The 14,712-nt window shown below is 40.3% G+C and overlaps 1 protein-coding gene across 2 annotated transcripts in view; it reads left to right on the forward strand.

Annotated features, from left to right (window-relative positions):
• The window catches only part of LOC116513350 (gamma-aminobutyric acid receptor subunit beta-1-like), a 97,711-nt gene that overhangs the window by 72,013 nt on the left and 10,986 nt on the right, over positions 1-14,712 (forward strand). The window contains exons 6-8 of one of the 2 annotated variants that reach the window (XM_032224376.1): positions 1,031-1,168; positions 1,264-1,416; positions 11,196-11,437. In XM_032224376.1, the coding sequence (XP_032080267.1) occupies positions 1,031-1,168; positions 1,264-1,416; positions 11,196-11,437 (533 nt within the window). The remainder of the gene's footprint in view (positions 1-1,030; positions 1,169-1,263; positions 1,417-11,195; positions 11,438-14,712) is intronic. The other variant, XM_032224377.1, reaches the window with a different exon arrangement.

Here is a 14,712-nt window from a genome sequence, read left to right on the forward strand (position 1 = left end):
AAAGATTAGGCTAGAAACAACACTAGAATGTTTCCTTCCTGCCTTCCTTACAGGATTAGCCCTGTAAAGTGGAAAAAACAAAAGGAGATTTCTTCCAACAATCAGTTCTCTGAACTACTTAGAAAGTTACCAACCAGTTCTCCCGAATAGGTGCGAACCAGCTGAATCCCACCACTGATCTATTGCACAAATGGAGCAAATGGTCTTTCTTTCCTAAGAACCCACGTTGGGGCAGGTGTGACAGGTTGTTTTGCTGGCATCTCGTGTTTACTTCTGATTCCTACAAAAAACGCCCATTGCAGACAATGAATTCTCTTAATAACTACATGTTCACTTTATGACCACAGCATTCACTTAATGGCTGACTAAGAAAAGGTTTAAAATTGGGTGTGGTCACATGTTGACCTGCTTAATGATTGGGACAAGTCACAACTGTAATTTTGGGTTCAATTACAGTCATACGTTGAGGACTATCTGTACATGCTAAACTACACAGAAGTCCTATAGAACTCAGTAGAATTTACTACTTGTTTAGACAGAAACATGCAATCATGGGGCTGGAAGGGACCTGCTCAAGGCAGGAGACCTTATATCATCCCAGACAAATTGTTATCCAATATTTTTTTTTGAAAACCTCCAGTGATGGAGCACCCACAACTCTGGGAAGCAAGCTTTCATTATATTTTATAATATTCAGCAGCTCTGTGTTGTATTTGGAAAAAAAACTGGAGAAAAAAATCTAAAATCTTCTAACTTTGAATCTCTGCTTTTTAAAACAAGAATTTAACAAGTACTATAAAAGGGGACATTAATTTACTATGCAGTATTAAATGGAACAAAAGTGGCTTGTTCAAATGTATGATGTAGGCTGGGTTTATTGATACACAGCTGTGAAATAATTACAGTGCTATAATTTAGATTATGTCTCCTAATGTTACGTCTTCTTTGCAATTTTCTTTACAAATAAATTTAAACTATAAAACATTTAGCTGACAAACTAACATACTTGCTTATATGTCTCCAACTGCAGATGGATACACAACTGATGATATTGAATTCTACTGGAATGGAGGGGAATCTGCTGTTAGCGGAGTTAGTAAAATTGAGCTCCCTCAGTTCTCAATTATTGATTACAAAATGATCTCAAAAAAAGTAGTGTTTGCAACAGGTAAGCACCAAGCAGCTGCAAACATATACTTCTGGAAACTTTACCAGAAAACAAATACATTTTTGACATGACTTCATTTCATTTGTTCTAAATAGGGGATTACCCCCGTCTGTCCTTGAGTTTTCGACTGAAAAGAAATATTGGCTATTTCATTCTGCAAACCTACATGCCTTCTACTCTAATTACAATTCTGTCTTGGGTATCCTTCTGGATCAACTATGATGCATCTGCTGCAAGAGTTGCACTAGGTAAATTATTTCTTGGATGATGCTACTGTTGGAAAAAAATATTTTGGGGGGTGGGTAATTTCCTGTTTAGTTTGCACCCAGCAGCCTTCCAGTCAATTCATGTATTCAATAAGTGGAGTGATTGGTTGTGTGGTTGTATCATGATTGGTAGCTTGGTGCTGATTGGTGCTGGCTGTGTGTACATTGTTGTTTCATGTTGTAACGGCCTGGGTGGTGGGTGGAGCTCGTTTGCTGTCTAGGGCTGATTTCCAGATGTCTGGTAGGCAGGAGGTATCATCACGTTTATTCATGTTGTGCGGGTGTTTCTCTATTTCGATGGCTTCCATAATTATTCTCTTGTTGAAGTGTTCAGTTTTGGAGATTAACCTGGTTCCTTCAAAATTAATTTCATGTCCTATAGCTTTAAGGTGCTGGAAAAGGGAGGAAGTTTTTTTCTTTTTTTCTTACTACGTTCTTGTGTTCTGTGATATGTGCATTTATTCTCCTGTTCGTTTGTCCCATGTATGTTGCAGGGCAGATTTTGCATGGTATTTCATAGACTCCTTGGTTTTTTAGCTGGATTTTGTCTTTGGAGTTTCTTAAGATGTTGGCTATTTTTTGGTCAGTGTTGAAGGCTGTCTTGATATTGTGTTTGTGGAGAATTTTGCTGATTTTATCTGTGGTGCCTTTGATGTAAGGGAGGAGGGTGATGCCATTGTCCTGTTCTGTGTCTTGGTTTTTGGGGGGAGTCTCCCTTTGGATTAGGTTGGTAATTGTTTTTCTTTGGAATCCATTGGAGATTAATACGTTTGTGAGAGTGTGTAATTCAGTTTTCAGGTGGTCTTTGTCAGCTAGGCATTTGGTTCTGGGAATGAGGGTCTTGGCTACAGAGTTGATCTGTGCAGGGTGGTGATGGGATTGTGTGTTTAAGTAGCAGTTGGTGTGTGTTTTTTTCAGTAGATGGTGTGTCCAAGGAAGCCATTGGGTTTTTTGGGTGGGGCTCATTTGTTGACTAGGGCTGGTTTCCAGATATCTGATTTCTGGACGTCCTAATCTACAAAAAAATCCAAATTCCAAAGAAAAACAATATGAAATACCATGCAGAATCTGCCCTGCACCATACATAGGACAAACGAACAGGAGAATAAATGCACGCATCACAGAACACAAGAACGCATTAAGAAAAAAAGAAAAAACTTCCTTCTTTTTCCAGCACCTTAAAACTACAGGACATGAAATTAATTTTGAAGGAACCAGATTAATCGCCAAAACTGAACACTTCAACAAGAGAATAATTATGGAAGCCATCGAAATAGAGAAGCACCCCCATAACATGAATAAACGTGATGATACCTCCCGCCTACCAGACATCTGGAAACCAGCCCTAGTCAACAAATGAGCCCCACCCACCACCCAGGCCGTTACAACACGAAACAACAATGTACGCATAGCCAGCACCAATCAGCACCAATCTACCAATCATGATACAACCACACAACCAATCACTCCACTTATTGAAACAAAGCCAGCACTCCATACCCCCCCCCAAAAAAATTATAGAAAGACAGCAGCTCCGATCACACTTTAAGCCCAAAACCTAGCCTGAGGATGGCGAGTGAGACTCACTGAAACATTGCCAAGACAATCTCAATCTTACACGGGAAAAGACCTGAGTACAATAAGACCAGCATACCTACACCCATGAAAATCTACATACATACATACATACATACATACATACATACATACATACATAAAGGGAGACTAGTATAGATCTATTTCAAGCTATTTAGCTCTCATCAGCTAGCCATACCCTTACTGGGATTTGAACCTGGGCTATATTGCATACTAGGCATACTAGGCAGAGATCTTAGCCATTAGGCCACAGGCTCTTATCCGTTATCAGCGAAGCCAGGGTGAAAGGTATCTATTAGATTTTTACAACCCCTGGTAAGCCCCAATTATGGGAGGAAGCTAACTGCTTCCATCATCTGTCAATCGGCTCGTCACAAGAGTCCATCACGACAGAAACCCAATATTTTTACTGTTGCCTTTGTTATATTTGTGTTTTTTTTTATTTGTGCTGATAAATAAATAAAGGGAGACTAGTATAGATCTATTTCAAGCTATTTAGCTCTCATCAGCTAGCCATACCCTTACTGGGATTTGAACCTGGGCTATATTGCATACTAGGCATACTAGGCAGAGATCTTAGCCAATAGGCCACAGGCTCTTATCCGTTATCAGCGAAGCCAGGGTGAAAGGTATCTATTAGATTTTTACAACCCCTGGTAAGCCCCAATTATGGGAGGAAGCTAACTGCTTCCATCATCTGTCAATCGGCTCGTCACATATATGAATGTGTGTGTGTGTGTGTGTGTGTGTGTGTTGTATTTGTGCTGATAAATAAATAAAGGGAGACTAGTATAGATCTATTTCAAGCTATTTAGCTCTCATCAGCTAGCCATACCCTTACTGGGATTTGAACCTAGGCTATATTACATACTAGGCAGAGATCTTAGCCATTAGGCCACAGGCTCTTATCTGTTATCAGCGAAGCCAGGGTGAAAGGTATCTATTAGATTTTTTTACAACCCCCAGTATGCCCAAATATGGGATGAAGATCACTACTTCCATTCTCTGTCCTTCGGCTCGTCACAAAAGACCATCCAGGTAGAAACCCAATATTTTTACTGTTGCCTTTTTGTTACATTTTTGTTGTATTTGTGCTGATAAATAAATAAAGGGAGACTAGTATAGTCAGCACAAATACAACAAAAATGTAACAAAAAGGCAACAGTAAAAATATTGGGTTTCTGCCTGGATGGTCTCTTGTGACGAGCCGAAGGACAGAGAATGGAAGTAGTGATCTTCCTCCCATATTTGGGCATACCGGGGGTTGTTATATATATATATATTAATGCCTATTAAATCTTATCAAAGGTCAATGGGACAAAAGGTAGGCAAAAGCATAGGAGATTCTATGCTCAAAGGAACAGAACCAGCCATCTGCAGACCAGACATACAATCTAAGAAGGTATGTTATCTACCTGGAGCAAAAATCAAAGTTGTAGCTGAGAACCTAACCAAAATAATTAGGTCCAATGTTTACTACCTTTTCCTCCACCTTCAATTGGGATGAATAACACAGCAAAGAAACTGAGTACAATATTGAGAGATTATAAGCAATTAGGCAACTGAGTACAATATTGAGAGATTATAAGCAACTACACAACAAAGTTAAGGAGCTAAGAACACATGTAGTGTTCTCATCAATACTCCCAATGAAAGGTCAAACCCATTGAGGGGACATAAACCACTAGCTAAAGGGTTAGTGTCACCAAGAACACTAACTGGAACTACAGTCCTGGACCATGGACTGCATTACCTTCACAAATGACTCTTGGCAAGGGATGGAGTGTACTTCATGAAAACAGGAAAAATGTACTCAAAAAAAGACTGGCCCAACTCATCAGAAGGATTTTAAACTAAAATTGAAGGGGGAAGATGACCAATCTTTAGAATTTATAGAATACAAAACCAATCATAAATCCCAAGAAAATAAATCAAACAATGAGGCAGGGAGTGATGATAAAAAAAGAAAACCTCAACAACTAGGAGATGCAGGAAACGTACTCATGGACAGGCATAAAAGTCTTAAATGTTTATATACAAATGCTCAAATTTTAGGGAACAAACAGGGTGAACTAGAAGCAATAGTATACAAGGGCAGGTATGACATAGTTGCCATTACAGAAACCTGGTGGGATAAAACCCATGACTGGAATGTACTGATTGATGGATATAAAGTGTTCAAAACAAACAGATCAACAAAAAGAGGAGGTGGAGTTGCACTATATGTAAGAGATCACTACATATCTACAGAAATGCACATGATCAAATATAAAACCCCTCCAGAATGTACATGGGTCAATATAAAAGGAAAAAAGTGACATTGTCATAGGTGTATATTACAAGCCACCCAACCAATCAGAAGAAATGAACTCTTTGCCAACCAATTAATAAATGTCTACAGAAAGCATACCACAGTAGTAATGGGAGATTTTAACTATCCAGATATCAACTGGGAGATAGACTCTGCAGCAAGTGGGAGATCAAATAGGTTCCTAACCAACCCAACCAACAACATTGCCATCCAAAAGGTAGAGCAGGGAACTAAAAGTAAAGCTATACTGGACCTAATTCTTACAAATAGAGAAGTGATAGAGGGAATTGAAGTTGCCAGAACCTTGGGTGAATGTGACCACATCATACTGGAATTCAATATAATGCAAACACAAGGAAAATAAAATAATCCAACCAGTGTCTTAAACTTTAAAAATGCTGATTTTAACAAACTTAGAGAGAGCCTAGGAAAGATTCCATGGATGAAAATCTCGTGGCACGACAAAACCGCGGTCCACTAAAGCGCGCCTGATTAAAGCGCGTACCTGACGTCATCAGCAGCGCGACAAATATGACCGCGGAGAAAAAAGGGCGCTTTAAAAAGCGCTTTTAAAGCAAGCCGATTCACGTAAAGGTAAGGGTTAGGGTTAGGGTTAGGGTTAGGGTTAGGGTTAGGTTAAGGGTTAGGGTTAGGGTTACGTTAAGCGTTAGGGTTAGGGTTAGGGTTAGGGTTAGGTTAAGGGTTAGGGTTAGGGTTAGGTTTGGGGGGGTTAGGGTAAGGTTTTCGCGTTAATTTTAACTTTACCGCTCACAGCGTGATGTTTTCGTCGCGCTGTGATGACGTCAGGTACGCGCTTTCGTCGAGCGCGCTTTAGTCTACCGCGGTTTTGTGGTGGAACCGAAAATCTTACAGGGGAAAACAACTCAAAAAGCATGGCAAAGTTTGAAAAATGATAAAAGCCTAGTCCACCACAGTGACATTAAAAAAGAAAAATAAGAAATCCAAGAAGAAACCAGGATGGCTGCACAAAATGTCTCTGACAAACTGAAAGACAAAAAATTGAAAGGACACTTAACTACTATCATCAGATAGGCCAAAACTGCAAAGGTAAAGTCAGGAAAGCAAAGGCTCAGAATGAACAAAGACTTGCAACAAAATTCAAAGATAATAAAAAAAAAATTTCAACATATCAAGAAAAAAAAATCAAGGAAACAATCCACTAAAGAAAGAAGATAGCAAGGAGACAGGCAGTAGGGAGAAAACAGAGCTGATTAACTCATTCTGTGCATCAGACTTCACGGAAAAAGAACTTATAGCTCAACATACCAAAAAATCTACTGTAAAAGACAAACTAGAAATAAAAATTAAAATAAGCAAGAAAATTGTAAGAGAACATTTCTCTGACCTTGATGAATATAAATCAACATGACCTGATGGATTACATCCCTGAGTTCTGAAGGAAGTGGCAGACGTTATTTCAGAACCATTGTATTATATCTTTTAAAAATCTTGGAGCACCAGGGAACTACCAGAGGATTGGAAAAGAGTTGATGTGGTTCCCATTTTCAAAAAAAAAGGGAGTGGGGAACAGACCCAGGAAACTACAGACCAATCAGCCTAACATCAATACCTGGAAAGACACAGGAAAATATAATTAAAAAACAGATCTGTGAATATTTAAAAACAAATGAAGTTATAACTAGTAGCCAACACAGGTTTGTTAAAAACAGATCATGCCAAATCAATCTTATTTCATTCTTTGATAAAGAGACTAAATTAATAGATCAGCGAAATGCTGTGGACATAGTATACTTAGCCTCCACCATACATTCGACAAAGTAGACCGCAATCTACTTCTTGGTAACCTAGAAAAATGTTTGATAGACAGCATCACCACCAGATGGATTTGTAACTGGCTGACAAACCGTACTCAACAAATAGTCTTAGTGGTATTACATTTACCTGGAGGGAAGTAAGCAGTGGAGTACTACAAGGTTCCGTCTTAGGCCCATTACTCTTCAATATCCATAAATGACTTAGATGAGGGAATAGAAGGGCAACTCATCAAATTTGCAGATGACACTAAGCTGGCATGACACTAACACACTGTGTCACCATGACATCATCCCCACCACTGTTTCTCCAGGATTTTTGAAAGATATTGTACAATGATTCTGAGAAAACATCTGCCAGCTCCTTCAGAACTCTGGGATGTAATCCATGAGGTCACATTGATTTATATTCATCAAGGTCAGAGAGGTGTTCTCTTACCATTTTCTTGCTTAGTTTAATTTTTATTTCTACTCTGTCTTTTAGTTGTTTTTGGTAGGTTGGGCTATAATTTCTTTTTGCATGGACTGATGCAAAGAATGAGTTCTCTCTACTGCCTGTTACTTCCTTGCCATCTTCTCAGGGGACCAAGTGGAATGGAATGGAATGGAATTTTATTATTTATATGCCGCCCTTCTCTGGGAGGACTCAGGGCAGCGAACAATTCAAAAGGGGAAAAAAGGGGAACATAAAAAATGAAATACGAATAATAAAAATAAGCAACAGCCGCACAACCATACATGTCGAGAGGGGAGGGAACTCATCACCCCCAGGCCTGCTGGCAAAGCCAGGTTTTGATGGATTTTCAGAAGGCCTGGAGAGAGGTGAGGGTCCGAATCCCTGCGGGGAGTTCATTCCAAAGGGCCGGAGCTGCCACAGAGAAGGCCCTCCCCCAGGTAATAGCCAGATGGCATTGGCTAGTAGATGGAACCCGGAGGAGGCCAACCCTGTGAGATCTAATGGGTCTGTGGGAGGTAATTGGCAGTGTTTCCTTGACTTTTTTTCTTGTTATTTATATGTTAAAAGAAACTTTTTTATTATTATGTTTGATTTTTGTTCTAAGTATTTGTTCATTCTGAGCCTTTGATTTCCTGACTTCATCTTTGCAGATTCGGGCTATCTGCTGATATTCTTAGTTATGTGTGTCTCTTTCTTAGTTATGTGTCCCTTTTTCCATTTTTGTACTTATCCTTTTTGTCTTTCAGTTTATCATAGGGATCTTTGTGCAACCATGCTAGTTTGTTCTTGAATTTCTTGTTTTTCTTTTTCAGTGGAATTGTGTTGGACTGGGCTTTTATGATCATATTTTTCAGTGTTTCCCACACTTCTTGAATTGTTTTTCCCTTTCGAATTTTTATCCATGAAATTTTGCTTAGACTTTCTCTGAGTTTGTTAAAATCAGCTTGGTTGATGTTAAAGTCAGTTTGGTAAATTTATTGTTTTTTAATAAAATCAGTTTGCCCATATCATGTGAGTGACTCACCTGAAATGTCAATCATGCTGGCAGTAATCAGTGGAAAAAGAAGAAGGGACTACCCTAGTACCCATTGGCTGAACACTGTAAAGGATGACACCAGGATGACCATAGCAGATCTGAAGGAAGTGATGCAAGACAGAGGGGCATGGAAAGTATTGATCCATAGACTGGCCAAGAGTCAGATATGACTGAATTGCTGAGGGCAAGAATGAATGTGGTTGGAATTGATTCTTTTATCTATAGTCTAATAGTAGTTTGTATAGCCAAGCTAATTCAAAGAAGATCAAACAAAGATGAAATTCTGTACAGAAAAGTGTCACTTCCAATATACCATAAAATACATTTTCTATATACAGGTACCAGGCAATGCAGGCAGTGGTTTTCCTTATGACACTCTATGGAAGCAAAAAATTGAAGAATCGGGATAGAAAGAATAGTGATGCTTTTGAACTTTAGTTTGGTGTTGAAGAAAACATTTGAGAATACTACAGATAGCCAAGAAAGCAAAGAAATGGATCATAAAATCAATCCAAAATTCTCATTCAAGGCACAAACACCCAGGCTCAAATTATCATATTTTGCAAATAGTATATGAAGAACAAGGAAGGAAAGAAAAGATGAGCATGACCAACAGCCCGGTGATTATCTGGCAAATAGTATGCCATTAGAAGACCCAAAGGGCCTGGTTGGGGACAGATCATCTTGAAGAAAATGTGTCAGTGTAGTCATAATCAAGCAATCAAATCCTGCATATGGGGAGAAGACATGGTGATCAGAGGTGGGTTCCCCCCGGTTCGGTCCGGTACGCCAGAAGAGGTAGTAAAAATCTGGCATACTGGATAGGACTAGTAGTAATGGTAGCCTTGCCATGCCCTGGAACCTGTTCTCCCATCAGAAGCTTCATCAGAAGCTTTTTTAAAAGTTTTTTTCTCGCCAGTTCAGGCAAGGGAAAAAGGTTTTGAAAAGTAAAAGAGAGAGTGAGGGAGGGAAGGGAGAAAGAAAAGAGAAAAAGAAAGAAGGAAACCCACTTTCAGCCGAGAGATTCAGCAAAGGAGAAAAACAAATGCTGTTGCTTTAAATCAGAACTGAGCATGCCTGGCTGTGGAATTCTGGGAGTTGAACTCTCCAAGTGTTAAAGCTGTAAATTTTGGATTTTAAATTGAAAAGCTGCTTGGAAGGAAAGTGACATTCATCAGTTTGTTTCTGGGTCAGCTGAACAACAAACTGGATAGGTAGGTAGGTAGGTAGGTAGGTAGGTAGGTAGGTAGGTAGGAAGGAAGAAGAAAGAAAGAAAGAAAGAAAGAAAGAAAGAAAGAAAGAAAGAAAGAAAGAAAGAAAGAAAGAAAGAGAAAAACAGCACAGAAATTTAGGGCTAGAAGACTACTCAGAGGTCATCTAGTCATCTAGTCCAGTGTTTCCCAACCTTGGCAACTTGAAGATCTCTGGACTTCAACTCCCAGAATTCCCCAGCCAGCATTCTGGGAGTTGAAGTCCGACATCTTCAAGTTGCCAAGGTTGGGAAACACTGATCTAGTCCAACCTCCTACTGCAGCAGGAAAACCTTATGTTGTCTGGATTATTTTGGTGCCTCTAACAGAGGAAAATTGCCAGAAAGGAGAAGGAGTTTACTAGGAGAAGGCTGCCATGCAGAGGAAGGCAGAGATAGTCCTTGACTCATGACTACAATTGAGGCCAAAATTTTGGTTGCTAAACAAGAGTGTTGTTAAGTGAGCTCCACCATATTTTACCCAATCCATGATATCTCCTGGTGAGTGACATCAACTTGGCCATGCCTACCCAGTTACATGGCCGCCAGGCCACGGCCACAGAATAAGCAGTAAAACATTTTGAAACCCACCCCTGATGGTGATGCAAATTTATCTTAAAATGCCAGAGATAATGCATATCTATCAGAATTATATACATTTAACTCACAAACATCTATACAAAATCTTTGACCTGCATATAAGACTTTCCGAGGAAGATGTGCTCCTAGATCAAATATCCAGGTCAAATATTCTAATTTGGTGAAAGGTAGTTGTAGAGAAGTTCCTGTAACTTAAGAATTAGCACATATTCTGCAATTTATGAGGCAATAAAATATAAAACATTTTATATCAGCCAATGTTGTATATGTAATATTATTGAAATCATAGTAGTTAAACTTCTTCTGCCTTAGAAAGAAACAAGCTCATATTCTTTCCTCTTGTCTCAAAGTCTCTAAGGCAGTGTTTCTCAACCTTGGCAACTTGAAGATGTCTGGACTTCAACTCCCAGAATTCCCCAGCCAGCATTTGCATTCGCTGGCTGGGGAATTCTGGGAGTTGAAGTCCAGACATCTTCAAGTTGCCAAGGTTGAGAAACACTGCTCTAAGGTCTGAGCTACTCATTGTGGCAAGTCTTGAGAGTTGTAATTCCCAAATCTGATTGATACAATGGAAAAGATGCTAAAAGGCATAGAAAACTTGAGCGTTGTAGAAATGGCTCAGATATCAAGGTGGATGCCTGTACTAGGAATTCTTTATGATGTGGTATCTTCAGAAATGAAGTATGTCTTGAGAAAGGTAACTCTTTCCTTCTCTGCAGGAATCACCACTGTGCTGACAATGACCACCATTAATACTCACCTCAGGGAAACACTTCCCAAAATCCCATATGTGAAGGCAATTGACATCTACCTTATGGGCTGCTTTGTTTTTGTATTCCTTGCTTTATTGGAATATGCATTTGTCAACTACACATTCTTTGGCAAAGGCCCTCAATATCAGAAGAAAACAGCAGAAAAAGCCACCAATGAGAGGAAGAAAGTGGAGATGAATAAAGTTCAGGTAACCAATTCTCTGAAAGTTGATATAATTTCCTATTTATCTGTGCAAGTATTGTTGAAGTAGAAGATTTTAGCACTCCAAACAAGACAATTTGTTAGTGAATCCATATTACAAATGGAAATATGCTTTATCAAGTGGCCTAATCCTCTTCATTTTTGGAAAAAACAATTTGTAAGTTAGAAAATTTGAAAGGAATAAGCATCATAATTTATTTAGAATATTCAATAGTTCATCATGTCAGTAATTACTATGATATTCAGTAGTCAGTGATTTTAATATCAGTATTTATTGTTTAAATATATTTCTCTCAAAATTAGCCTCGAAATATATTTGTGCACCCCATACATCCATAAATGTATGTATAAAGCAAAAAAACTTTAAAATTAATGTGGAAAATTTGTTGGTCAACTTATACTGATTATCTATTTTTATTGCATTATGGACTTGGGTGTGAGAATTTACATTTTTGACAGATGCAAGAAATATCAGAATAAAGTAAGTAAAGAATCCAACAAGATGCATGCACTTCAGAAGTGAAAAAAGTAAAATACTACCCGTAGACAGGAAAAATCAAATCAAATGCACAGGGATAAAATAGACAGTAACTGGCTCAACAGTAGTAACTGTGAGAGCAATGTAGGGGCCTAGTAGTCAACAGCTTATGAGCCAGCACTTTGCTGTAGCTACCAAACAAACCCAACTCAGTCTTGGACTGCATCAACAAGCAAAACATCCAGATCACAAGAAGTACTAATACTGCTCTATACTGCCTTAGTGAGGCCACATTTGAAATACTGCATCCAGTTCTGGTCACCATGATACAAAAAGATGCTTAAAAATCTAGAAGAAGACTCTAAAAGAAGTGTAGAGAAAAGCAACATAGATGATAAGAGATCTGGAAACTAAATAGTTACGGTAGATGAATGGTTATAGGAACTAGGTATGTCTAATGAAGAGAAAGACTAGGAGTGGCATACTAGCAACCTTACGGTACTTGAAGAGATTTCACAGAGAAGAAGTGGTCAGCCGATTCTCCAAAGCACCTGAGGGCAAGACAGGAAATAATGGGTAAAAAATCATTAAGAGATCCAAGTTAGAACTAAAGAGAACAACTAATCAGTGGAACAGCTTGTCTCCAGAAGTTGTGAATGCTTCTTTACTGGGTGATTTCAAGAAGAGGTCGGACAACCATTTGTCCCAAATGGTATAGTGTCTCCTTCTTAGCAGAGGGTTGGATTGGAAGATCTTCAATATCACTTCCAAACCTGTTTTTTGTGTTCTGTGTTGTATGTACAAATAAACACAGGTAGTCCTTGGCTTACAACAGTTCACTTGGTGACTGTTCGAAGTTACAACAGCACTGAAAAAAGTGACATGAAAATTTTTCACACTTAAAAGTGACTTATGACAATTGCAGCATTCCCACGGTCATGTGATTTACTTTCAGATGCTTGACTAGTGACTCACATTTATGACTGTTGTTGTATCCCGGGGTCAAGTGATAACCTTTTACAACCTTCTGACGAAGTCAGTGGCTTCACTTAACAACTGTGTTACTAATTCAACAACTGCAGTGATTCACTTAACAAATGTGGCAAGAAAAGTTGTAAAATGGGGCAAAACTCACTTAACAAATTTCTCACTTAGCAATATACATTTTGGGCTCAATTGAAGTTGTAACTTAAGAACTACCTGTACTAATACAAATGAAAATTATAGGTCAGGTGTTGGCAACCTGTGGCTCCGGAGCTGCTTGCGGCTCTTTCATACCTCTGCTGTAGCTCCCTGTTGGGTGATACCACCACTGGCTGTCTGTGTCCCTCAGACTCCCCTCCCAGTCACTCCTTGCCTGGCCTGAGAAGCTAAGGGCGACAGCAGGGGATAGACACCCCTCCATATTCCAGAGCAGGAACAAAGGTACGGATTGCCTCTGACTTCTTCATTCCCACCCCACTCTGAAGCAAACCAAATGGGCCAAGGTCTCCTTCCCTTGCTCTCACTGGCCATAGGTGGGGCTCTGTGCTTCCGCCTCCCGAGCACCACATTTGTTTGCTTGCTGTACTCCTCCGAGGAAGGAGCTGCCCTCAGGACACTTGGGCCCCTGCTGCAGGGGAAGAGAGGAAAGGAGGGGGTGTCTCCCCAACAGGATCCGGCTACTGTGAACAGCATTATTGTATGCGACCTCAGCGAAAGACAGGAGGTCCACTCAATTGGACTGTTGATAGTTCACGTAACACTTCAGGTACTGTTCTACCATGGTGTTCAATCTCTCCCCCCCTCCCACTGGTGCTCAGATGAAAGGCTGAGCTAAGGCCCTGGGATGACCCTATAGACCACAGGAACTCCCTCCAGAACTTAGCCGTGAACTGGACCCCTCTTTCTGAGATAATTCTTTGTGGCACTCCATGCAAGTGGTAGATGTACATTAGGAACAGTTTGGCTAGATGGTGGGCTGAGGGTAGTCTGCTGCAAGGTTTGAAGTGTGCCTGCTTGGAGTCTATCAGAGTTCAGATCACCATGTTCCCCCCACTCTTTGACAACTCCACTATAAATTCCATTGTGATCAGTGGTGGGCTCTGGATCCCATTGAAACCAGTATGGGGTAATGGGGTTGGGCGTCCACCACATTAGCACACACAGTGCTTACCACCCACAATGCTCTGTGAAGCCTCCGCAATGTTCCAGCTGCTCGGTGGAGCATCGCGTAGGCACCATACGCTCCGTGCACATGTGCGGAAGCCCCGAAAACCTCAAATACCGGTAAGGAGTGTGGAGGACAGGTGGGCCTTCTGGAGCACCATACCGGAACGGTACCTGGTGCTACTGGCAGGCACCAGTATGCCCTTACTGGGGCATACTGGTCATAATCCACCACTGATTGCGATTTCCTCCCATAGCCTCATTGGCTCTGCTACCAGTTGCAGCAGTCCAGGGATATTTCCTGGTTGTTTTTTCATTGTGGCACAGATGGTGCAACTTTTCACATAACTGCCACATCTTTCTTTATGCTGGGCCACCAGAATTGCCTCCGTGCTAAGTGTAAAGTGTTTTGGAACCCAAAGTGGCCCACCAGTTCGACATCACGGCTCCTCTGGAGGATTAAGGTGCATAGGGACTCTGGGACATAGAGTTTCATCCCCTTCCACGCCAGGTCCTCCCTTTTTGTCAAGATTTGTTGGTTGTCATGGAACCAGGGGTCTGCTAGCAATTCGCTTTTGAGTTTCATGGTTAGATTGCTTGCAGGTCAGTCTTGCTGTGGCATTGTCATCTGACGG

Source organism: Thamnophis elegans, chromosome 9 (genome assembly GCF_009769535.1).
Source record: "Thamnophis elegans isolate rThaEle1 chromosome 9, rThaEle1.pri, whole genome shotgun sequence".
NCBI lineage: Eukaryota > Metazoa > Chordata > Lepidosauria > Squamata > Colubridae > Thamnophis > Thamnophis elegans.